Source organism: Zootoca vivipara, chromosome Z1, assembly GCF_965207765.1.
Source record: "Zootoca vivipara chromosome Z1, rZooViv2.hap1.1, whole genome shotgun sequence".
Lineage (NCBI taxonomy): Eukaryota > Metazoa > Chordata > Lepidosauria > Squamata > Lacertidae > Zootoca > Zootoca vivipara.
In genome coordinates, this window is record NC_142583.1 from 10,170,627 (window position 1) to 10,197,102 (window position 26,476).

The window sequence follows — 26,476 nt, forward strand, 5'->3', positions numbered from 1 at the left end:
GCATTTCACTGTTTTAATATGGGGAACTAAATGCAAACAAAACCTTTCTACAATAAATCTCGGAATGTTTAACAGCTGAAAGCTGAGCTGATTCTTGCACGCAGTCTTCACCTCTGTGGCACTGTCACCTGATCAGGTGGTCCACATTTTAATGAAAAGGCCATTCAGATTGTGTGAACTTTGCACGGGAGATTCTTTTAAGCATGCATTAAACAACATGGGTAAAGAAACTGATAGCACAAGTTGGCCAATAGCATGAAAATTACCAAAACTCCAGTTCTCGTGGTCACAGCTTGGGGGGCCTTGTCCAAAGTAATCAGGAAGCAAATGAAAGGAATTAGGCAGAATTAACGGGGCATGATCCTGCCAAAGATAAGTAGCAAGTCTTTCAATGGGAGAATGAAGCACGCGTGTAGTTCTGTCCCAGTGAAATCACAACTGTACTTTGAAAAGTTTAACTTTGGCTAGATCCCGGTCCATGTGAGGGAACAACCCACGTTATATATTAAAAAAAGATGGGGAGTAGGAAATGTTGGGTGTGGTGGCATCACACCACTTGCTTCTTTTACTAAACATTATCTGAGAGATATGGGTTGGCAGCAACTACGTGCCTTCCAAAACAAGTGGGCAGGCCATAAATATTAGCAGAGGTGGGTTGGATTAGTTCAGATGAAGTACTGAATGTGGAGCTGCTGTGAACTAGCCGCCTGGGAAAGATTTAGGGAACAGATCACATGTCCACTCCTTCCTCCTCCCCTAAATCAGACTGAGCATTGAAAAGACAGCGCTCTCTAGAGGCTCCTCCTATCACAGTTGCTCCAGAGGCCAACCAGCAGAGGTCCTTTTCTTGCTGCCTTCCTTGACTAGCATGAAGCAAAGATGATGTAACAGCATTTTCATCTCGATGCTAACTTTAACAAATCCCAAACAAGCATGTGGAGTTAGTCCGTAAATATGGGTTCTGCCAAGATCAGCTCAAAGGAGGATTGGCACACTGGAGTTATTTCTTCCTCCTCCTCTTCTTCTTCTTTTTGAGACACGGCCATCCTGCCTCTTTTGGTTTCCCACCTCCATCCTCGATTTTACATCAATGTTTTAGATGTGTTGGAATTAATTCTAATGCATTGCACACTTTTTCTGAGTAATTATAGGCTTCAAAGTGTCTTTACCAATGGTAAAATGGGCATGGCATGCACTTAACCAAGTTAATGCGATCCCTGATTAAATATGCAAACTTCTATAAAGTTCAGAAAACTCCTGACTAATGCCACAGGCACATCCTACCTTCGGGAAATGAGCAATGTCCTTTTGATTTGTTTCTATGTGAAAATGTCACTGTACATGAGTTACCCCCCTCCCACCTCCCTCCCGCAGCTCCTTCATAAACTCAAGTCAACAATGATGTGTTCAAATATTTGCGTGTGGCCTTTAAAACTGGAAGCAAAGAAAAAATCTCTTCTATCGGTTGACACAGCTGTGAATGAACGAGGTGCCTGCACATAGATTTCCTTGAATATTTTAAAGAGCTGCTTCTCATTATCCCACTGGAATATTTGGGAGAAGGTGTAGTCACTTCCCAGGGCTAGATAGTGATTATTCTTAAAGGAGAACGGTTGAAGGGTCATAGCTCCCCGTGATGGCAGAGCTTGGATTTCCACAAACTGTTTGCTATTCCACTTCATTACTCTGGAGTCGCCTATAAATCTTGTAAGTGAGAGGTAGAGGTTGTCCTGTATCCGAAAGCTTTTCACAGCCAACACATCTTCCATGTTGGGTATCTCACTGTGTGGGAGAAACTTTCTGGAATTTTTGTTCCATTGAAGGATAATGGGAATCTGTGAGCGGCTTGACAGGATTAGATGAGATTTTCCATCTATATCAACGAACTCAGCATCTGTGTCCCGGAACCATTCATGCAAGGATTGGTAAGAGTAAAATCCCTTGTTGTTCCATTTATAAATTGTCGTCAGGCCAGCTTTTGAGCTATCTGCGATGACAAAGAAGGTCTCGCTCTCTATCTGAAAGAGTTCTATGTCATTCGGCTTTGAAATGCGGGAAACTTCTATGTCCTGGAATTTGACAAACTTTGTCCAGCCTTCCTCATACTTATAAATGTGTGAGCCACCGAAAAGCTGAGCCACCACCACAAAAACCTGATCATCAATCAAGATAGCTTTGCATCCCACTATGGACTGACCTGTTGGCTCAAACAAAGTAGCAATGTCAGCAGAGTACAATTAAATCTTTTAAACAATATATCAACCAATTCATCATTGTTTTTGAATGAAACCAAGATAACCCAGGCAATCAAGATAGTTATGAAGAGACCATGTTTCTTTCCACTGAGAATACCATATTAACCTTGCCTCTGAAGATCTGAAATGCACCACTGTCAACATTAAAGAGGACCCAATGGAGTATGTTGTTGGTAGCGCTAAAAACTTCAATACTGGAGAAATGTTTGGGTCAATCAGATGCTCTGGACAGCTATATCGAAATCTAGAGCAGGCCCTCCATTTGTTTTATTTATTCGTTTATTTAAAAGCATTTATAAACACTTAATATTTTAAAACTAATATCTACTTGGTGTTCCTCATTAAAACAAGAATACAACATAAAATCGGTAGCATAACAAAAAACAATCTTAAGGGTCAGTGAAAGCCAGGGCAAAAAGATAGATCTTTACAATGTTGCTGGAGTACAACTCCCATAATTTCTGACCATCAGTCATAATGCTGATGGGAAATGGAGTCTGTCATCATCTGGAGGGCTACAGACTCCCCACGTCTGATCTAGGCAATCAAGCTAAGGTTCTTAGAAAACTCTAGCTTGAGCGGGTAGCCAGAGCCTGAAATACAGGAAGGACAAATAATTCTTCTGTTGACCAGGTAAAGGCAAGAGGCCAGATTCCTAGTACTTATAGCAAAAAAAAGGTAACTTCTGTGCCTGCAGAGGAAGGATGGTGAATCTGTGTCCCTCCATCATTCCCAGCCAACATGGCCAGCATTCAGGGATCTTGGAATTGTAGCCTGAAAACTGAAGGACCACAAGTTTCCCATCTGCTGTACAGGGAGCCGTAGCCTGAGCAAAACCAGTCGATGATAGTTTACCAGGCTATATCCAAACCCATGTGATTATTGAAGTCCCAAACAAGGAATACTGGAGTCAACTCTGCCAGTCATATTTATGGACCCCCCCCCCTGTTGTTAGCTCATTTAAATAACTGTTGCCGGTCCTTCCAGTAAATGTTGTGACTGGAGGCATCTACCAAAGCAGTCTTGGAAACACCTCTTGGAGAGCATAAGAACATGCATGACTGGGGCAGAGCTCCTGAGCAAAAAGACTGCTACATTTACAGATTTAAAAATCAGCATAGTAGCCTTTCAGCCTTAACAACCTTGGGTGTCTGCTGCTGATAAACAAGACAGACCTTTCTACTCTTTGAAAGAATCAGCCATTCTGAAATAGACTTGATTTGACCCTAAAAATGTCCTATCCATACAGCAACCTACTTCCTGTTCCTTGCTAAAGGGAACATCGTCTTTCTACACCACCAACTTTTTTAAAAAAAAGTTTCACCTAAACACCATAAATTGACTAACTTGAACAAGCAATGAACATGATGTTTTGTATTTGTTTTTCAAGTGCAGTAGTTGGTCAGCGAAAATATGAGCTGAGAATCACCAAACAGGCAGTGCTGAACAATTCCTTGGCTGCAATCCTGTACACTTACCTGTGAATAAGTCCCATGAACTCAACAGGTTTTACTTCTGAGTAGACATTCATAGGATTGCAGTGTCAACCTCTTAAAAACTCTTTGTCAGGCTCAGACCACAGATCTTCGGGGAGCAAAACCACTGAGGGTGAGCTAGAGCACCTCAGTGTGCTGGCTTTGGCACTTAATACAGCTCAGTGAGAACCTTTGGCAGGGGAGAAGTTTTCTCCACCTTGCCTCTTCTGGTGCTGTGCTGTCTAGAACCAGAGTTCTTCCATGAGGGTGAGTGTGCCCCTTTTGGTTCAGGATACAGCAACCTGGTGAGAAAAGGGTCTCCTATTACAGGATGGGTTGTCTGAAGTGCCTTGTGGTTATTGTGCCTTTTCTTTCAAAGCTAGAGGTGGGGTCAAGTGAGGGGGAAAGTCTCATTTGGGGAAAAAAGTGTCCCTTTTAATTGGGACATCTTGGTTACATTTGTGCACAGTGACGTAACATGCTTGGTTAGAGGCCAAGAGTAGTTTGACTTTGTTTGTATCATTTTCCTCCTTTTAAGCTGTTAGTTTGGTGTGGGTAAGCTTTAATGCTAGGTGCCTTAATTTGGGTATAATGCTAGTATTAGTGGTACCGGATACTGTTAACTGACATGTTGGTATGTTTTGATATGTTATAAATAAATTGTAATTGTGAAAAATGTATATGGTACATTGCAGTGTATTCTGTTTACTTATTAAACACTTATCTTAAACTGTCTACTTTGTAAATTGCTTTGAGCATAATGTATTCTGAGTTTGTCATATGCAGCATGTAAATAAATGGACTGTGTCTCCAGGCCTCCTTCTTGTGCCAAATCAGCTTTACTGGCCTTGCGGCATCCCAGTCAAACCTCCGTTTTCTGTTAGCTGACTTGGTCTGCAAATACGGAGCGCAGCTCACAGCATCTGCTTCGCCTCAGTGTGTTCCTAACTGCGTAGCTATTATAAGATTCTTGTTCCCACTACCTGCTTCTCATGCTACATTTCCCTGGCCTGCCTAGAGGAACAAAAATCAGCCTGTCTCTCTGGCTTGCAGTCGTTGTCTCACTCCTTTGGTCAGATGCCTTGGCTTGACCAGCTCACTTAAAATGATCCTGAAGAGATCCAGGACCCATCCTGTGAAGAACCTAAGTGAAGAACCATCTAAGAGATGTGTCCCAACAGTCCCGTAGAACTGAATGCAGCCCTCAAATCTCTCTATATAGCCCTGAGTTACACCCCTTACTATAGCCATCCCTGAGTATTTGGCTTGGCTGAAATCTGTCCTTAAACAGCAATAATACTTGTTGCTTCCTTGGATAGATGAAGAGGGGTGTGTGTGTTTGTGTGTGTGTAAGTAAACCCATGACATTTGTGTTGCCTACTGTACTGTACACACCCACTGCTCCATCTACTTTTGTCTCTTCTCTGGTCCTACTCTTTACTAGCATAAGGCTCCCAGAAGGTTGCTCATGAGTTAAATTTCCCCCCATCTCTGCCCTAAAGTCTAGTTAAGACATAAAAGGATAGATCACTTCAGACCTCTCTACTTTAGTTCAAAGTCTAGATTTTTTGGCAGAGGTTTCCCCAGGAGCATGGGGAATGACAGTGAATTGGAACAGTTTCTTGCATGCTAATGGGCCTGTTTATCATAATCAGACCTAATGCAGTTCAATAAGCATCATCCTGTCATTTATTATCTAGCAACTAGTAACATGGAGCAGTGCTTGTTTTGACCTGTCATGTGCGAAGAGGAAGAATAGAATGGGAAAGGAAGGAGAAGATTTGAAGGAAACATCATCATCATGTCTTAAGACTTTTAGAAGACATGTGAAGGCAGCCCTGTTTAGGGAAGCTTTTCATGTTTAATAGATAATTGTATTTTGGTGTTCTGTTGGAAGCTGCCCAGAGTGGCTGGGAAACCCAGCCAGCCAGATGACGGGGTTGTTGTTGTTGTTGTTGTTGTTGTTGTTGTTGTTGTTGAAATGGGAGGAAGAAAGGGGCAGGAAGTTATTGACTAACATATTGAGTTGGCCACTGTGGATTCCTACTTGCCAAACTGATAGAATCTTATGAAGTGAGATAAGTAAACGAATAAAGAATCTTATGAAGTGAGATAAGTAAACGAATAAATGCAACGGAGTATCTTTCATTACAAAGGTTTGTGATTCATTTTTCCTCAAGTGCATCAGCCTGGATAGCTTAGTTGGTTAGAGCATGGTGCTGATAATGCCAAGGTTGCAAGTTCAGTCCCCGTATAGGACAGCTGCATACAGTATTCCTGCACTGCAGGTGGAAGGACTAGATGATCCTCAAGGTCCCTTCCAACTCTACAATTCTAAGCAACAATTTTGTTGCTGCTCTTGCCTCATCTCCTCACAGGTGCGAGCAAAGTGTCTGTATGAGGGAACATAAAGATTTGGTTGGAGATCAAAAATCACCCAGCTCAAACCTTTGGGAGGAGGACTCAAGATAAGAGGAGGCAAAGAATGCTCGGTTGATCTGGGCAGGGCCAAACAACAATTTGTGACTGTCTCTCTAAGACTGCGATGGCACCACCTCCAATTGCAGGGAGATTAGATGACATCGGCTATCTGATTAACATTCATTCTAATTTGCTTATGGGGAGGTCAGATGACATTGTGTCAAAGCAAGCATTATTCCACACTGTCCAGTGTATATTTGTCTCACTTCCTTTATAGTAAAAATATATATCAAAATCCAGTATTTTGGTCAAGCTGGGTTGTTGCATAAAAATGCCGATCAACTATATTGAGGAAAAAGTACGACAAGAAGGTTAATACCCCCTTTCTAAGTTCCATGGTTTGAATTTAATCCCCCCACCTCTGAGGTTGAGGGTTGCTTTTTTTAAGATTTAAAAGAGATTTGATCTCTAACATGTCATCTACTTTGGCCCATAGTGTTACTTTACTCCAGGCATCCCCAAACTGCGGCCCTCCAGATGTTTTGGCCTACAACTCCCATGATCCCTAGCTAACATGATCAGTGGTCGGGGAAGATGGGAATTGTAGTCCAAAACATCTGGAGGGCCGAAGTTTGGGGATGCCTGCTCTACTCCATACTGAAGAATCAAGTCTGCCTATTGCTGCATAGCTCTGCTTTGAATTCCATTCCATTTCTTGGGCAACTAGAGTGTGGCATCTTGTGACCCTCTGAGGATTCTGCAATATATGAACTCATATTTTATCCATCATAATGACAACCATTTTGTTAGTGAACTAGACTAAACAATTTTTTTTTATTTTTCAATAGATCCAACCTAAATTTAGCAGAGATCAGCAAGAGATATTCTTTTCAACATGCATTTCCCCCCCTGATACTTGGATACTTAAAGAAAACAAGACCTATTCAAAACACACTAATAATCAATTAAGTAATATAAGAATTATGTGTTCATTTTTACCAGTAATGTTGTCATAACTCCTGAAGTTCTTCTCAATGTGATCCCATTCTAGCACCATGCAATTTTCCATGCTGGGCTGGGCAATGGCGACATACACGTCATTGTTTGAGTGGTATGTGTCCACTGAAACCGACTGGTAGGGTAAAATCTGATGAACCACAAAATCTGAAAATAAATGTTTGTAATTAAAAACAACAAAAATGTTACAATTGAACTTGGAAGAAAACATACAAGAAAACAGACACGTTACGCTGATTTCTCTCTGGAAAACCCTGGCTTGGAAAAATTATTTTGGGGAACAGTCTTCAAGGGGGAAAACAGCAGAATGAAGTATGAATTTAAACCCCCATGTGCTCCTTTTTGCACCTGAAATCACCTTCACCTGACCAGAAGCAGACCTGCACAGTTAAAGACATGAGCCTGACATTGTCCTACATAATTTGGGTCTTAACTCCAATAATATATTGTGTGTTAAAAGACACATTTTCCCACACCTTTCTGTGACTACATCCTCTGTGCCTCTTCTGGTTTCTGATACCTACAGTATCTTGTAAGTCTTAAAGCTATGAATTTTTGAATTAACTACTATATACAGATGATTCTACCCTTTGGGGGAGGAACACACTAAAAAGGAAAGGCTAAAATGATGTATTCAGTTTGCTCTGAAGTAGCAAAGGAGGGCATCCCAGCAATTTGTTTCACAGTATGGATTCTAAAGAATTTTACTTCACACTGCTGGAAAACTCTATTGAAAATGCATTTCCTTTCTAGAGGCGAACCGTCAGATTGTTCCTTCACTAATAGAATTGCTTTGCTTCCTCAGCATTTTCCTTCTCCTGCAGTTGTTTCGAAAACTGTAACATACTTTGCTGATTTTATCCAACACTCTCATGTGAAGTAACAACTGTGTGGCTGGATGATGCCCCTCTGACTGCCATGTTCAAGAAGCCTTTAATCAGATACTATGCAAGTTTCAACCCACCAAAGACTACAGGCCACCAGCCTGAAGTTGGCTGTCTAATATTTGCAGGTTACAATACATGGAGTAAATATAAACGGTAATAATTTTTAGTATTTATATACTACTTTCCCCACATTTTCCATAATCCTTGCAGCATAATAGGCCAATATATTATGCCCATGAACAGTAGTGGTGGTGAGAGGTAGTTACTTGCTTAAAGACATCCCACATCAGGCATCCCCAAACTGCGGCCCTCCAGATGTTTTGGCCTACAACTCCCATGATCCCTAGCAAACAGGACCAGTGGTCGGGGAAGATGGGAATTGTAGTCCAAAACATCTGAAGGGCCGAAGTTTGGGGATGCCTGTCCCACATGGTTGAGCCTGGTCTTGAACCAAAGAATTGCAACTCACAGAATATGATCTTAACTATGGCCTCGAAATAGGTGAGGTCATACCTCATGATACGTCCACCGCGGGTTGCATCTTTTTAGGTTACGAACGTGCCGAACCTGGAAGTCCCAGAACGGGTTACTTCCGGGTTTGGCGTGTCCGTAACCGGAGCACATGCGCAGAAGCGCTAAATCGTGCTTTGCGCATGCACAGAAGCGCCGCATTGCATCACGCACGTGCGCAGATGCAGTGCTTCAGGATGCTCCTTTTCATGTTGCGAACGGGCCTCCGGAACGGAACCCGTTCGCAACAAGAGGTACCACTGTATGCAGCATCAATTAATTGACTGGTGAATGCATATAAACACAGGTGATTGTGCACATTCACATGAAGGCACTAGGAGAATGTGCACCAACTGACAGCATCAACAGGGAATTTTACACATTGTCTGGTGAGTGAAGACAACGGTCAGCAAATGCTAGAGAACGTGAAAGTATCAGAAATGTTTCAAACGTGGTTCAGCGAATAAGCACAGCATTTGTGTCAGTTTTGCGCAACAGCCAGGCAATGCGCCCAATCCCCTATTTACATTGACATACCAATATACATACTTTCTGGTTGACATTGTCCACCTGTACATACACCTCAACAGCACTTGGAAGACTAGGCATGTTGACCGGTCAATGCAGAAGACCTCTGTTAGTAAAGAGTCTTCACGCCGTCATGTGAAATCTAACAGTCACCAGTATTTATGCACATCCCCTACTGAACTCAAAATAATCACTACACACTTCTGGAGAAGTAAATGACAAAAGCCGTAACTCTACTAAACACGCAACAGTTAGTTTACCATTGTTGATACACCACTGATAATAATTGCATGGCCTAAGCATGGCTCTCTACAAAAAGTAAAGACATACCAATAGCAACAGGCTTTGCCTATGCATATACACTTTTTCTTCATACACTCCAGGGAAATTTCAATACTTTCTCATTCTGATGTCAGTTTATTTCGGTCTTTACTTTTGGTACATTTTCTGGGACTCGTAAGATTTCCCACTGAACACTTAAATCTCCCTGCCTCCTTACTTGCATTTCGCATTTTGTCTTGGGAGTTTATAGTAAGACTAATCTACCTTTATCTTGCCCCCTAAAGAAGATTTCTCAGCTCTGACAGTTTCCTCTTGTAATGCTGGAGAGCACAAAGCCCTTTGCCATTATGAAACCTGAACAAATGGGGGGGGGCAGGGAGAGTTTTTTGATGTCCAAGGTACGTGAATGACTTGCCAAGAATTTCCTTCTCCTACTATTCTATGGGAACAAATGCTGCTATTCTACTATTGCTGATATCAGAGTATTAAAAGAGGAATGCATGCATGTGAAAGAGAGGAGAATTTTTTGTGGGTTTGTGTGCCTGCTGCATTTAGGAAAGTTTTTAATGACTGATTTTTTAATCTTTTGTTGGAAGCTGCCCAGAGTGGCTGGGGAAACCTAGCCAGATGGGAGGGGTACAAATACATTATTATTATTATTATTATTATTATTATTATTATTATTATTATTCAGTATTAAATGGCACTTGAAGCTTTGACTTCACATGCTGGGAGAAAAAGCCGTCCACTCTTTGAATCCAGGTTCATACTAGCAAAACGGGGAACTTAAAGTTGAACTAGATGTGACAGAAGGACACGGGGTTGGTGTTGAAAACATCACTGTCTATATTTAGTTCTCCCCTGTGCGCTGCAACACTGAGCGAGACGCATTGCACAGCATGCGGTCCCTAAACTGTTTCCCCACTCCACTTCTCTACATTAGCTGCCAGTAGCAAGAGAGGGAAAATATACAGTTGTGGTAAAGTGATGACACCGGGTAATAGTGTCACTACATGCTACTGGGAATGAGTCACTAGAGCATGGTTTTTGCCAACAGAGCCATGTTGTCCATAACCTTTAATTCTATCATTAGTCTTGTCTTACCTTCCTTTGAGCAGATCCAGGAAGACAAATCCATTCTAACAATGCAATACTACATATGTTTAGTTAGAAGTAAGGCTTACTAGTAAGTGTTTCAGAAAAACAACAGAACAGAAGGTATCAGGAAGCAGGGATGTAGAAGAAGATTAAGAATTAGGAAGAAGGAGAACATTTTATACACAAAGGAGTGGATTTTTGAGAAACAAGGATTAGCTTTTTAACTGATCTGTCATCACTTTCCATGTAAATAATAAAATGGGACAATTAAAAATGGGACATTTGTGTCAATGCTAACAGAACAACGGTCTGGGAAAACACCTTATCAGCGTTCTTGGTTCGTGGACTTGCATAGCTCAGACCTCTCATTATTCATTTGCTATAAAATATACCTGTAGTGGTGCACTCATCATCAAAACTTGAGACATCGTTTAACTTCTTGTCCTGAAATTCTGCTGGACCAACACACAGGACATCAGAAACGGTGGAATTTGTCATCTTTAACCACAAAAACAACCACTTGGCTTTGCAGTCACATTCAAACTTATTTCCCCTTAAATCTCTAAAAGGACACATAAAAAAAATAAACAGATGTGAAAAGGTTGTTATTGAGCCAACAGTCAAATATTTCTTCAAGTTACTTGTAATACTTAATTCAAAGAACATTAGAACAGTTCAAAACTGATCCTGGTCAAAAAGTTTACAGCCCACAGACCCTGCTTTTCTACATGGGGTGGGGTGGGGAGGTGGTGATGTTGAAATGAGTGGAGGTTGTACAGGTGAAATACGTATTAGATTGTAACATGCTGCAAATTTGTTGAGATAACTCTATGCTGTAAATACATCTGTGAATACAAAGTATATTGTGCATAACCTAAAGAGCACACTTATTAATTTGTTGGAACAATCGTTTCCCATTATTTATGAGATCTAATATAATACTTTCCAAGGATTATTATATTGGTAGCTGAAGGTTACCATATTTTTATTACCCACTTCCTCCAATGAACTCTTTTATGGGTAACCTTGAACAAGTCACTTTCTCTCTTAGCGTCAGCTACCTCACAGGGTTGTGGTAAATGTAAAATGTGGGTGGGATGATTGACAGCATGCATGTTGCCCTGCGGAAAAAGCACTCTATCTATCTATCTATTTAGGTACAGTGGTACCTCGGGTTACGAACGCGATCCGTTCCGGGTCGCAGTTTGTAACCCGAAAAGTTCGTAACCCGAAAAGGGCCCGAACCGCCGCTTTGCGCATGCGCAAAGCGCTATTTTCGCACTTTGCGCATGCGCAAAGGCGCGCGGCGCTTCTGCGCACGCACGCGACGAAGATACTTCCGGGTTTGCGAAGTTCGTAACCCGGGTTATTCATAACCCGAGATGTTCGTAACCCGAGGTACGACTGTAAAGGTAAAGAGACCCCTGACCATTAGGTCCAGTCGTGACCAACTCTGGGGGTGCGGCGCTCATCTCGCTTTATTGGCCGAGGGAGCCGGCGTACAGCTTCCAGGTCATGTGGCCAGCATGACAAAGCCGCTTCTGGCGAACTAGAGCTTGGAGTGGTACCTATTTATCTACTTGCACTTTGACGCTGGCAGGAGCAGGGACCGAGCAATGGGAGCTCACCCCGTGGCGGGGATTCGAACCGCCGACCTTCTGATCGACAAGCCCTAGGCTCTGTGGTTTAACCCACAGCGCCACCCGAGTCCCATCTTTCTTTCTATCTAACAGTAAATGCAATATAGATTTCCTGTATGGGAGAGTCATTTATTTTCTCCTCCGTTGTGATTTTTGGTGATATTAGGTGGCAGAAACCCAGGAGCGGCTGGCGTAGCGGGACAGTATTGCTTTCCTGACACCAGCACCACATAGCCCCAGCCTCCACCATTGCACTTCCCTGCCCCATCATGCCAGCTGTTCTTGCATAAACCACGAAATATCACGAGCATTTCTAGCGACATTAAAAAAAAAACCAGACCATGCACCGAAACATTTGAGTACATTTAAAATTTTGGAACAGAGCCTCTTTCCAAGTCGATCTCTAAAAGGTTACTGCTGAATGCGGCTTTTGGTATATCTGCCCTTTTACAAAAATGCACTGTTGAATAAGCGCTTAAACTAGGGCATTGTGACTGGTGTGACACTGGAAACAGAGTATGGCTGTGAGGACTGCATCCCTGATTCACTTATACTTTTTCGAAACCAAGTCAGTCAACTATACTAGACTTCTGCTGGTCTCTTTTCCCACCCTTATTTGTTTTCCCCAGAGACTGGAATGGAGAACTGAAGATCAGCTGGAGGAGGAAGGGGAAGGGGGCTGCTAAACCCCTTTCCATTCCTGCATTTTGTCCACTTAAAATTCCACATACACGCCCAGCTACTTCCCCATGCTTGGGTGAAAAGATGAAGGATTCCCCCATATCTTCCCCCTTGCAAGGTGGGCAATTTTGAGTTGAAGGATATCATGAAGGAAAGAGTTAAGCAGCCTATCTCTACATGCCCTTCTTCAGTCCTGAGTGGCAGCTTGTCAATACTGCTTTTGGTTTAAAAGAAATATGGGGGAAAGTAAAAAAAAAGTAATTCAATTTAACATCAAATTTGTTCAGAAGTACACTGGAAATGCTGTCAATGGGCTGGAATTCTAAGGTGTCTAGTGAGATCTGAAAAAAGTTTGGTGGGCTTTTGAGTCAGTAAAATGTGCATATGCCCCTAGTTTGCACATGTTTCTTTGTGTCAGATAAGGGCACATTCTTTTCGTGGGATCATTTCATATATTCAGCTTTCAGTCATCAAGTGCTGAATAATTAAGAGATGGCAACTCAAGTGACGTACATGTTACTTGAGAATATATATATATATATATATATATATTTACTTAGCGATATATAATTTAAAAGTGGGTGGTCACACGCCCCCAAATGTTACATAAAACACCCATGCAGAAGAATTAATTACCATGACTATTGCTATCATGAGATCAATAGCAAAAAGGTAATGAAAAATATTTCACTTGGCAATCTGGAATCAGGCTGCCAGAAAGCAAGTGCCAGTTGATGTATTTGTTTTCAGAATCAGAATCTCAAACAGTATTCCGAATTCCAAACACGGAGTTTAGAAACCCACACAAAGACAGGCTTGCAATAACAACAACAACACAAATGGTTTGTTTGGCTTTACTTACAGTTCAATCAGAGAATCTAAATCACCGAAGACATCCCTTGGCAAAGCTTTAATCTGGTTATTGGCCAAAGAACTGGAAAAAGTAAAGTTAGGTGTTAAAATAGTTGAAGAGATGATAATCACTAAATAGAGCAGCACTTAGCTAATGTTAACCGTTGGATGTTGCCCAATTCCCAATGTTGACAATGACTAATAGGATTATGAATGAATTACGTAAAACCCTTGAAAGTTAATGGAAATCCTAAACACTCTTCACTTAATTCATGAGAATAGAAAGTCGCTGCTTTTGTTTATAAGTTTGTAATAACAAGCTTTGCAAAAACTCGTCTCAAGGTGCCATCAAACAGATTTCGTTCTGTTTTTGTGGCTTAGGATGAAGAAAGTACACCGACAAAGGTTGCATATAGAATTACATATTTTAAGTACAGTAATGAGCCCACTGTGAATTTGCATTCACTCCTTCTAGGCCACATGCCCAGCCTCTCTCACACAATCAACTTTAGGAGCAAGTTATTCCTGCTTTCAACAGAAAATGCTCATTGGCTGCCTCATTAAGCCACACCCTCACCCACAACAGTGCTTCAAATTAAAAAGAGGATTGGCTTCTTTTTTTAAAAAAAATGGCAATGAATAGCCATTTAACTGGATAATGATGCCGGGTTCCAAGTGTCTCTGTCTGCATTCACATGGAAGTTTATTCAGTTTTCTCGATGTTTCCTTAACTGCTAATTTCCAAATTGTATCTGAGATTTCACGCAATGAAAAAGCAACTTCTGGAAACATAGCAGAATGTAGTGCAGGTTTAGAACTTGTTTCTGTGCCGTTTGCTTACAGGGGGAAAAAAATCTTTTCACAAACGACACAGAAATTGAGCTAAACTTGTGTTATATTCCACTATGTTTCTGGAAGTGGCTTTTAAGTCGGGTGAAAGCTCAAATATAATGCAGAAACTAACAGGCAAACACTGGGAAAATGTAGCCTATATGAACACCTGTCTGAAGTAAGGTGGGGAGAGTGAAATTCTACACTAGTAGGAAGGTATTCCGAAACCAGGAAACAATTCAAACCTTGATAATTTTGTGGTGCGGTGGCACTTGCAGAATCCAGAGAAGGACATCTACTACAGTACATTGGCATCAATGCTGGACCCAAATTTTCCTCGGCCCTCAAGCAGCTATGGTGGCTCATTTCCCAGAAGTGATGTATTTAGCGTTAACTCTGGAAGTGTAAACTCGATTCTGGCCAAACTAGTTTCAGACTCGTCTACCCATTTACTGTCTGAAACCAAAGGAGCACATTGGTTGTCAGATGTGATTTATTTATTTTTCCAGCTGTCCTACCCCACTATAGGAGAGGCTGCAGGAATTCTGTTGAATGAAAAAAATAGCCAATGATCATCTGCTGGTGACATCTCAGGGAAGACAGAAGGCAATAAGAGATATAAAAGCAGCTTTTGGAACATGGAGCTGTGAGGGAGGGAGGACAGATATGAACTGGGTTCCTTCCTGGCTATTGCAGAGAGTGATGGTTGTGAATGGGAATTAGTTGATCCTGAAACCATCTTGGCTGTGAGTCCTGTTTTGCAGGCCTTTTTCACCTGGCCTGGGAGGATGGGGCCCTTACTGACTCCAGCTACAAAAGCTGAAGCTGCTGGACAGACTCTTGGGCTGGGGTATTGTCTGGGGGTTTGTTGGGAAGGTGTTGATGTTGGGTTTTTTTGTATCTTTACTTTAGATCTTGTTGTGATTTATGTGGCAATTGTTCAGTTTGGTTGTGTATTTTTGATCCTTTATTTATTGTTTATGACTACTTTTGTTATGTTGTAGTTATATATATATATTTCATGTTGTAAGCTGCCTTTTGAGCATGGTCTGAATTGTGGAAAGATGACATATGTATGTATGTATGTATAACAACTTGCCTCTCTAAAGCCAATCTCACTAGTACCAGCAACAGGGCCATATGAGTGCTATTGCAGTGCTTCTTGCTAATTCCTTGCTAACAAGCTGCTAACTTGCTTGTACCGCACAATTGCACTCATTTCACACGCTAGCAAGGTTATGCTCAAAATTCTACAAGGCAGGCTTCAGCAGTATGTGGACCAAGAACTCCCAGAAGTGCAAGCTGGATTTCGAAGAGGCAGAGGAAGCAGAGACCAAATAGCAAACATGCGCTGGATTATGGAGAAAGCTAGAGAGTTCCAGAAAAATGTCTCCTTCTGCTTCATCGACTATGCAAAAGCCTTTGACTGTGTCGACTACAGCAAACTATGGCAAGTTCTTAAAGAAATGGGAGTGCCTGATCACCTCATCTGTCTCCTGAGAAATCTCTATGTGGGACAAGAAGCTACAGTTAGAACTGGATATGGAACAACTAACTGATTCAAAATTGGGAAAGGAGTACGACAAGGTTGTATATTGTCTCCCTGCTTATTTAACTTATATGCAGAATTCATCATGCGAAAGGCTGGACTAGATGAATCCCAAGCCAGAATTAAGATTGCCGGAAGAAATAGCAACAACCTCAGATATGCAGATGGCACAACCTTGATGGCAGAAAGTGAGGAGGAATTAAAGAACCTTTTAATGAGGGTGAAAGAGGAGAGTGCAAATCTAAGTGTCTTGCAGAGCACATGAAGAACACAGAATACATTGCCTCCCACCCCCTATTCTAAGTTCATTTGATTCTTCAGTCTTAACAAAAAAGGACTTTATCCAACAATGAGGGCTAGAACATTTCTTGTTTCACATTTTTGCATAGCCCACTGCAGCTTATGCAGTGAAGTGAGAAATATACCATAGTCGTACCTACAGTGCAGGTACTGGAAAACTTAGTTTGGGGCAAGATAAAAATAATTCAAAGTAGCATTAAAAGACTTACAGGTGTGTCAAATCTCGAAGGCCACGAAATGCATTTCTTGAAATGGTTTCTACCCTGTTTCCTTCAATAAATCTATGCAGAAAGATTTGATTGAAAGACACGTGTTAAAGAGAATGTTTTAGTTCGTCTGGTAGAAGAACAAAACCAAATACTGAATAAAAGGTGAACAGCATAATTCCCAGGACTTTTTTTTGCAGACAGAACGCGCTGAAACTCTATTCCGGCACCTCTCATGTGGGTGCCATTGCCATGAGTTCCGGTACCTCTTTTTCTAGAAAAATAGCACCAATTAGTCCCCTTTTCTTGGCTTAAGTGTCTGCTGTGGTCTGATTAACAAAAACCTCCGTTAACCAAACTGCTCATTTCAGTGCACGCATGAGAGTCACCCTCAGGAGCTTTGTGTGAGCAGCCGGGCTCTTGCTAGGCTTTGGGTCAGGCTACAATATGCTTTTATTGCTTGTTATGTAACAACTGCCCCTGTGAGTCAGACGTAAAGGGACCCCTGACCATTATGTCCAGTCATGACCGACTCTGGGGTTGCGTGCTCATCTCGCGTTATTGGCCGAGGGAGCCGGCGTACAGCTTCCAGGTCATGTGGCCAGCATGACTAAGCCGCTTCTGGCAGCACGCAGAAACGCTGTTTACCTTCCCGCCGGAGCGGTCTCTATTTATCTACTTGCATTTTGACGTGCTTTTGAGCTGCTAGGTTGGCAGGAGCTGGGACCAAGCAACGGGAGCTCACCCCGTTGCAGGGATTCGAACCGCCGACCTTCTGATCAGCAAGCCCTAGGCTCAGTGGTTTAACCCACAGCGCCACCTGGGTCCCTTAGTCAGACATATCTACTGCTTAAATAGTCCCAACTAGACAGTAGCTAACTCTTTGCCACTTGGCCTAGGTTCATAACATGCCATGTTGGACTGGTGATGTTTCTCGACTGGCAGCACAAGCATTTGGCCGCACTTTTGTTTTTGGAATGTTTCCTGCTCGTGGAAGAAAACTGTAAACATACATTTTTAAGCGGCACTAGGTGCAAAAGAAATGAAGGCAACCAGGAGCTCGCAGCATAATGAATACATTGCCTTCCCAGCTGTACTCCTGTGGACACCTAGAGAGTAAGCCTCAGTGAATATAATGGGACATATTTCTGAGTAAGCATGCTGTTATATTTCTTCACACATTTGTAACCTCACTCTCCTGAGTTGAAGCTGCAAAATTCTAGAACCAATACAAAAGGAAATTCATGACCCAGAACTTTTAAGTCCTACTGGTTCCAAAGGGAGATATTAAACCATGTGATTATCTCTCCTACTGAAATCAGTAGGACTGAAAAGGACTTACTGATTTCAACATTTATACCTTACTTTTTTTTATTAAGTCAACTCAAAGCACCACACAAAGAAGTTCATAAAATGTGTAAAGCACAGCTAAAGTAGGCTATGTTACTAAAAAAATCGATTTCTTATCAAAAGCAACAACAACCAGCAGCAAGTTAAGACTATTCGGCATAAAACCAGGGGTTTGGCACATTTAAAATATGAATAGGGTTGGATCTTTGTTATGGAAGAACAGCATAAATCATGTTTGGGCAGCATTTGCCTTTTGTACCCAATCTGTAACCTTGCCCTGTCATCGTGGCATTAACTTAATCCAAAACCATATGTAAAATGGATTGGCCTCCTGAAGCAGCCATGAGATTTATGCCCGTGAGCATTTTGATTTTGTGGTTAGGATATAGAAGGAAAAGGAGGTCAATGAGAAGGTGGGGTCATCTTTTTTTGTTTAATCAGAAGGCACCTGGTTCTAAGAGGCTACCGAAGTTAAGTTAAGGGCAGCATTGGCTAATGACACACCACAGCTGAGGACGTCTTTCCATTTTTTAAATGTAAGCAGCAACAGTACCGTGCAGTGGTAATATTAAGCGCTGTAGCTATTCCTGCCACCCTTACTCGCTACTTTTGACATTAATTCTATGGCACAGAGGGGGCAAGGCATCGATCGGGATGCAACAGAGCACACGACTTCACTTAGAAAACATATATTTGCTTGGGTCAAATTCCTCATTTTTCTGCAAAACTCCCTCATTTAACTCACAGTAATTTGGCACATTTCGTGAGCTTTAAATGCTCTCCTATTGAGTCCACACACAATACATCTCAGCTGGAATGAGGTGCCAAATTAATCACCAGCTCTTAATCATTACCGTATCACGTTGGCTGGGATCCAAAGAGCTATGTCAGGCAAACTAAAGGGCCTGAGCATGCTCAGTGGGATTTAAAAAAAAACAAAAAAACCAGCAGACACTGCCCCGCCCCATGCCGTACCACAGTCTGCTTTTGAAAGTCCCTTCCATTTTAAAAGCAGTTTCCAATGTGGCATCAGGCTTGTTGTTTGTGAAAAGACCATTCAAAGCCCTTTTGCAGTGCGTGGAGTCCTGACTCTTAACACATGAAACGTAACACAAAATATATTTCCAAAGTAATCTGGAACTTCTCCGGTTTAGTGCAAAACCTTATAAGGTGCTTAATGACAAAGAGCTACGTGGCACCTTAAAGGCTAGCAAACTTGAAGGTGCCGCAAGACTCTTGGTTTTGCTGAAACAGACAAGCATAGCTAGCCCTCTGGAAATAATTAGACATTAAGTGCTGAAGAAAGGGAAAAGCAAGCAATATTGCACGTCAGCTTTCCACTGTAAGTTGCAATGTGCTAAATGGGAATTCATGTACATTTCCTGCGGAGAAATGCACGAGAGCTCCCTGTTTCTGGAGCCCAAGCATCTCCCGCTGGGGAACTGTATTAGTTCCTAGTATGCACATTATATCTTGCAGTGGAAAGCAGAAATATGAGAATGTTCTCACGCATCCACTTGCCCCGCATGAGTCACAACATGTAATGCCACCTAAAGAAAATTTCCTTCAAGGACAGCGTACTGGTAAATCATCAGAGTAGCTTCATCCAGTTAAGACATCCTAGTTTACTACATTAAACAAAAAAAAAGAAACTTACAAGTACTCGAGATGGAACAGACCACCAAAGGCATCATCCCGTATGATAGTAAACGAGTTAGAATTCAGCAGTCTAAAAAATGGAATGCAAACAGTAAGGAGGGGGATGTTTTTAAAAGGCCACCGTACAATTTAAAGCACTGTGAAGAAATGTTAGACAAAGCTGAATTTCCCTTAGCAGGTTTCTTCAGATTACATAAAAAGAACCATTAGCAAGTCATCAATGAGCATTTAATACTCTCTCTCTCACACCCTGCTTTGGTGCGCAACTAAGCACGCATTGCTTTGATTTCAAATATGACTGTAAGTAGTAGAACACAAGAGCCTGCTGGATCAGGCCAATGTCCCATCTAGTCCAGCACACAGCGACCAGCCAGCTACTTGTGGGAAGCCCACGAGTAGGAAGGAGCACAAGAAAAGTCTCCCCTCCTGTGGTTTCCAGCAACTAGTATTCAGAAGCATACTGCCCCTCACAGTGGAGGCAGAGCATAGCCATTCTGGCTAGTAGCCACCAGTAGAAGAAGAAGAGTTTGGATTTGATATCCTGCTTTATCACTACCCGAAGGAGTCTCAAAGCGGCTAACATTCTCCTTTCCCTTCCTCCCCCACAACAAGCACTCTGTGAGGTGAGTGGGGCTGAGAGACTTCAGAGAAGTGTGACTAGCCCAAGGTCACCCAGCAGCTGCATGTGGAGGAGCGGAGACGCGAACCCGGCTCCCCAGGTTACGAGTCTACCACTCTTAACCACTACACCACACTGGCTCTATCCTCCATGAATTTGTCCAATTCTCTTCTAAAACCATACAAGCTGGTGGCCACCACTGCCTTCTGTGGGAGCGAGTTCCATATCTTAACTGTGTGCTGCATGAAGAAATACTTCCTTTTCCCTGTCCTGAATCTTTCAACTTTGTGAATGGCAGGAAAGTGGAGAAAGTGGAACCTTGCTCCCTTCCAGTGTGGTGTAGTGGTTAAGAGCGGTAGACTGGTAATCTGGGGAACCGAGTTCGCGTCCCCGCTCCTCCACATGCAGCTGCTGGGTGACCTTGGGCTAGTCACACTTCTTTGAAGTCTCTCAGCCCCACTCACCTCACAGAGTGTTTGTTGTGGAGGAGGAAGGGAAAGGAGAATGTTGGCCGCTTTGAGACTCCTTAGGGTAGTGATAAAGCGGGATATCATATCCAAACTCTTCTTCTTCTTCCAGGGTGTGCCTTGTATGTGATAGCTAGGCCACCTCAATATTAGAGGGACTGGGGATGTTGGTTGCCCACCAGAATGCTGTCCTCAAGTGCAGTGATTTACTCCCCCCCCCCTCCATAGGAATGAATGATAGCCAGTTATTTTAAATATAGGATTTTATTTTATTTATTTAGGATATAGTTAGATCTCTCCTCTCCTAGGGCAAGATGTTTTTTGTGTAGCCATAGGCTGGCAGTTCAGGGAGAGACCACTTTAGCTGGAACACCAGGAGATAAAATTTGGGCAACTCACCAGGCTGTTCTGTCTTCCCCTCCACCCCCTTTCAGGGAAAGATGGTCCTTAGGTAGCCTTGTGGTGGCAGCTGGAGGAGGGAGAGGTCAACTCAGCTGAACAATGGATTATGGCCCCCTTACTGAGTGTTCTGCCTCCCCCTTCTGTCTGCACAGTTGTACCCGGGGTTCTGTTTCTTTACCACACTGGGGTGTGGCAGAGTGTTGGGAAGCCACGATGGAATGCATTGGACAGGTTGATTGATAGATAAGTCACAGTTCTACATCACTGTCAAACATTCATCTAGCATTTCTGCTGACTTGGATTCCTATAGTGTCGTTTAATGTTTTATAGTTAAAAAAGATAGAGAGCTGAGTAAAACGTTACAAAAAAAAATCAATGCCAAAATATAGCATCGTTTAATAACCATAGAAGATATTGATATGAATGTTGATATAATGATTTGTATAGAAAATGCTCTCAGCCCTTGATAGAACAAGCCAGGACCACCTTGGCAGAGTGGCAAGACATGACCCTATTGCAAGCATAGGCAAACTCTGGCCCTCCAGATGTTTTGGGACTACAATTCCCATCATCCCTGACCACTGGCCCTGTTAGCTAGGGATGGTGGGAATTGTAGTCCCAAACATCTGGAGGGCCGAGTTTGTCTATGCCTGCGCGCTATTGGATTAAAAAGACTTTGGTCTTGCCACACTGGATAGCAGAATAAGAGGAACAGAATCTATGACTACTAGAAAAGAGTAGCTCATCATAGTAGTATTTATTTATTTATTTATTTATTTATTTATTTATACCCCGCCCATCTGGCTGGGTTTCCCCAGCCACTCTGGGTGGCTTCCAACAGAAAAACAAAATAAAATAATCAATTAAATATTAAAAGCATCCCTAAACAGGGCTGCCTTCAGATGTCTTCTAAAAATCTGGTAGCTGTTTTTCTCTTTGACATCTGGTGGGAGGGCATTCCACAGGGTGGGTGCCACTACCGAGAAGGCCCTCTGCCTGGTTCCCTGCAACTTGGCTTCTCGCAACGAGGGAACCGCCAGAAGGCCCTCAGTTCGGTACTGGACCTCAGTGTCCGGGCAGAATGATGGGGGTGGAGACGCTCCTTCAGGTATACTGGACCGAGGCCATTTAGGGCTTTAAAGGTCAGCACCAACACTTTGAATTGTGCTCGGAAACGTACTGGGAGCCAATGTAGATCTTTCAAGACCGGTGTTATGTGGTCTTGGCGGTCGCTCCCAGTCACCAGTCTAGCTGTCGCATTCTGGATTAGTTTTAGTTTCTGGATCACCTTCAAAGGTAGCCCCACATAGAGCGCATTGCCGTAGTCCAAGCGGGAGATAACTAGAGCATGCACCACTCTGGTGAGACAGTGTGCAGGCAGGTAGGGTCTCAGCCTGCGTACCAGATGGAGCCGATAGACAGCTGCCCTGGACACAGAATTGACCTGCACCTCCATGGACAGCTGTGAGTCCAAAATTACTCCCAGGCTGCGCACCTGGTCCTTCAGGGGCACAGTTTCCCCATTCAGGACCGGGGAGTCCTCCACACCTGCCCGCCTCCTGTCCCCCGCAAACAGTCTTGTCAGGATTCAACCTCAATCTGTTAGCTGCCATCCATCCTCCAACCCAGCCCAGTGCAGCAGAAATGCATAAAAGAGCAGAATTGCGCTACAACTCTGTAGTACACAACAAACCTGCAGGGACTCTCCCACCTTTCAGGCCATAAACACATTTCTAGGGACTTCTCTCCACCCACAAGGGAAAGGGAAGCAAAGATGGATGGTGCCATCCTTATCCTCAGATGGGTATATTCCAGCTCTCTTCCTGGTGTAAAGCAATTGTAGACCAAAAGTCCACAGAGGTACAAGCTAGGACAGAGGTGCTTGTGGAACAAACCTCTAAGGGTAAATTGCCACTCTCCCACAGTTACTATTAATTTCTACCGTGACCACTGAATTCTTCCCAAAGTTGAAATTTTGACCAGATTTCCTAGTTCCAGCTTGGGTGGAACTGGGCACTATATATGGGGAGATGGACTATAATTCATAAGAAGACTTCAGCAGATTACAGCAGGTGCTTGCTAGAAGCCGACTGATGTCAGCACAAATTGAGCATCTGCTGGTGCTTGCAACCTGCGATGTGCTGATTCTTTTGTAAAGTTCTACAATTTATTGGTTACACACACACACACACACACACACACACAAATACAGTTATCGCAAAAAAGGAGGGCAAATATTACGGCACCCCCAAATCATAAAACGGATAATGATTGCAAAAGTTTCAGTAAAGTCAGACGAAAGTCAACCACAATTACTTATAACCTGAAGGGCATTGGTTAGTATTGTAAAGGTAAAGGTAAAGGGACCCCTGACCATTAGGTCCAGTCATGACCGACTCTGGGGTTGCGCGCTCATCTCGCATTATTGGCCGAGGGAGCCGACGTATAGCTTCCAGGTCATGTGGCCAGCATGACAAAGCCACTTCTGGCGAACCAGAGCAGCACACGGAAACCCCATTTACCTTCCCGCTGTAGCGGTTCCTATTTATCTACTTGCATTTTGACGTGCTTTCGAACTGCTAGGTTGGCAGGAGCTGGGACCGGGCAACGGGAGCTCACCCCGTCACAGGGATTCGAAGCGCTGACCTTCTGATCAGCAAGCCCTAGGCTCTGAGGTTTAACCCACAGCGCCACCTGGGTCCCCAATTACTTATAACCTGAAGGGCATTGGATAGTATTGTACAGGAAGGTTAAGATGCTGATCTTCACAGTTCACAACAATAATCTCAGTCTATCCCTTTGTTAACTGTTGTGTAACACAGTGCATTGATTGCATGGCTTGGCAGGTCACTGCATTGCTCCCGAGAGAGTCATCTAGAATCGGGAGCATATACATGACCTGTTTTCCAGTCTGTGGGCCATGCAAGTTTTGTGGCTGGTTCACCAGGTCATCTGCATTGGTTGTTAGGAGTGGGTGGGCAGGGCAGACCGCACGGCTGCTGTTTAGTCAACTTCACCAATAACTCCCAAACCAAGATAAAATTGCAGTGTTGGGTGTAGATTTTGGCAACTGCCAAGCCATCAAGCAGGCTCCTGTCTCCTTTCCCCCCATGAGTGAGAGCCTGGGAGGCACCTGCTCTTTCTCAGATGAAAGGAAGGCCCAAGGAGTTTGAGACAACAATGTGAATTGCGATTCGAAAGCTTGGTGGGTACTGTGCATATTCATGCCAACTTGTATATGGAAGGAACCAAATAGGGAATTATACTGTTATTGCAGAGATATAAGAAGGAAGTTGTTAAGTAGGTATACTAAAAAAGGTGTTACTTGTGGTGGTGGTGTTTAAGAATCCAATTTCTTTTGGTGCTTCTCAACAATGTAGCATTGCTGTTGGAGCAGAATTTCCTTCCAATATTTTAGCATAAGCCTTCAAACGAATGTCAAACTAGAGAAATGTTTGTAATGTGCACCTCTATACAAAAATAAAACATAAATCTGGATTTGAGAATAAGCTTTACCATTGCATGTCAATTTATTTTGGATTCTGCACTAACCTTTCCTTTCCTTTCAAAGCAATGACTCCTTAGCTCTTTACTTGGTTTTAAAAATTAACGTTCACCAATCATGGGTCTCAGTCTGTGATTTGGAAACAGTTATTTCAAAGTCCCAAACTCTTCGCAGGCAATAGCTTTGATCATCTCATTTTATATAAAATAAAATAAAATTTAATACTTACAGCAACTGCAGGGAAGGCAAATGTGAAAACATTCTCTCTTTTATTTCAGAAAATGTTCCATTTACCAGGCTCCTGAAGGGGGAAATACAAGGGAAAATCCATAGGAACTAATTACAACACTTTTCCTTATTATTACCATCATCATTATGATTCTCTTTCTTAACAGCTTTTCCATGACCTTCCTTACAGTTCTTAACCTGCTTCTCCGGAAGTTTTCTATGGTCTCCTTTCACCATACAGTATTTATCAATTAATCCGAAATATTATGTGCATTTGACTGCCTCTGTCTGAAAAGTGAATCGGGATCTGTTTTCTTTGTCCCCTTATATTTTGGATTTATTTTCCTACCTATTACATACATGCATTGTAATACAGTATATGTGTGCCTTTGGGCTATAGCTGTACAGTAGATACGGATTACATATGACTGAACAGAAGCAATCAGTGAGTGAAACAGAATTGAAGACTGACTGGCTGAAGGATTTTGAAGCCTAGCAGATTTTAAAGCGAGGCAAGTTGAAAAGTCCTAGATTACCAAAGGCAGTGAACTCACTCTCAACTTCCAGGACCCTGAATCCTATTTGTTCCAAGGTGATTAAGACCAGCTGAAAATCATTTCTTCCCCTCTCTCTACTGAGAACATGGCCACTTACTTGCTGCATCTCCCCAATTCTTTGAGTTTTATACGCTGGGCCTTTTCTCCCGCATCACCCGCCCCTCTCCAGCCTTTGTCATCTCTGGAACTGCCTGCTGCAGCATTTTCTGCTCGCCTCTAAAACAACATCTCCCGGCTGAACCAGCAATGCGCGATCCCACAGGCATCTCCAGAAACGCCAGGCGGGCACCTCCCTTGCCATGCACATTGTTTGCATGGAGCAGCCGGAGGGCGGGGGGAGTTTGGTGCTTGGCTTTTGCTTACACCCTCCGAACGTCAGAATCCTAGAATCGCGGAGTGTCAGAGGAGGAGGGGCGGGGGACCCCCGAGGGTCATCCAGCGCAACCTCCTGCAATGCAGGAATCTCAAGGAAAGCATGCACGACGCACATCCCCCCCGCCGCGCTGCGCGCCACCGCCACCCATCACCCTGCTTAGCGCGCTCGACTTACAAGGAGCTGATGTCTCCGGGGCTCCGCGGCACCGCCGCCGCTCCGACGCAAATGGTGGACTCTTTGGTGCAGCTGCAGATGGCGGGACACCGCACCGGCGGCTTCCTCACCTGGGCGCGCTGCAGCAGGCACGCCGCCGCCAGCGCCAGGAGCCAGAGAGAGCCGCTGCCCCGCCAGCGAGCCATCGTGCGCCCTCGGCCGCCTCCGCCGCGTGGTCCCCCTTTGGCCCTGCTGCTGCGCTCCTGGCCCGAGCGATGCAGCCGCCGCCGCCGCTGCTACTGGAGAGGCTGGAACGGGAGCCAGGCAGCATGCTGCACCCTTAAAGCTGCCCTCCCTCTCTCTTTCTCCCTCTCTGCAGCACTGGAAGCAGCGCCCAGGCTCCTGCTGTGCACTAAGGCTCCTTCCTCTGGACTGACATCAGCGCCTCGGCCTCTCCCCCCCTTCCTTTCTGCTTTTCTTCCTTCCTTCCTTCCTTTCTTTTTTGGTCTCATGAATAATTCAGCCCAAGGAGAGGGAGAGTTGAAGAAATCGCCGGCTACCCACCAACCAACCCTGCGCAATCCTCTCTCCATCGGAGTTTCCCATCTCCGTCCCCCACCCCCGCCCT

The 26,476-nt window shown here is 43.5% G+C and overlaps 1 protein-coding gene across 1 annotated transcript; it reads right to left on the reverse strand.

The window, feature by feature from the left end:
• On the reverse strand, positions 1 to 26,476 carry LGI2 (leucine rich repeat LGI family member 2). Its single transcript, XM_035112321.3, has 8 exons — positions 25,870 to 26,476; positions 24,764 to 24,835; positions 19,540 to 19,611; positions 16,536 to 16,607; positions 13,657 to 13,728; positions 10,866 to 11,035; positions 7,151 to 7,315; positions 1 to 2,197 (listed from the first exon to the last, which is right to left on the reverse strand). Exons 1-8 carry the CDS (start codon positions 26,052 to 26,054, stop codon positions 1,380 to 1,382), a joined length of 1,626 nt encoding a protein of 541 aa, XP_034968212.2. The 5' UTR covers positions 26,055 to 26,476; the 3' UTR covers positions 1 to 1,379.

Excerpts from the sequence above, each read along its gene's own strand:
- LGI2 (XM_035112321.3), bottom strand. The coding sequence starts at position 26,054 with ATGGCTCGCTGGCGGGGCAGCGGCTCTCTCTGGCTCCTGGCGCTGGCG. Across the intron at positions 24,836-25,869 it reads CCCGGAGACATCAGCTCCTT|GAGCCTGGTAAATGGAACAT; the intron begins GTAAGTCGAGCG and ends TTCCCCCTTCAG. Across the intron at positions 19,612-24,763 it reads TTGCCTTCCCTGCAGTTGCT|ACTGCTGAATTCTAACTCGT; the intron begins GTAAGTATTAAA and ends TCCATTTTTTAG.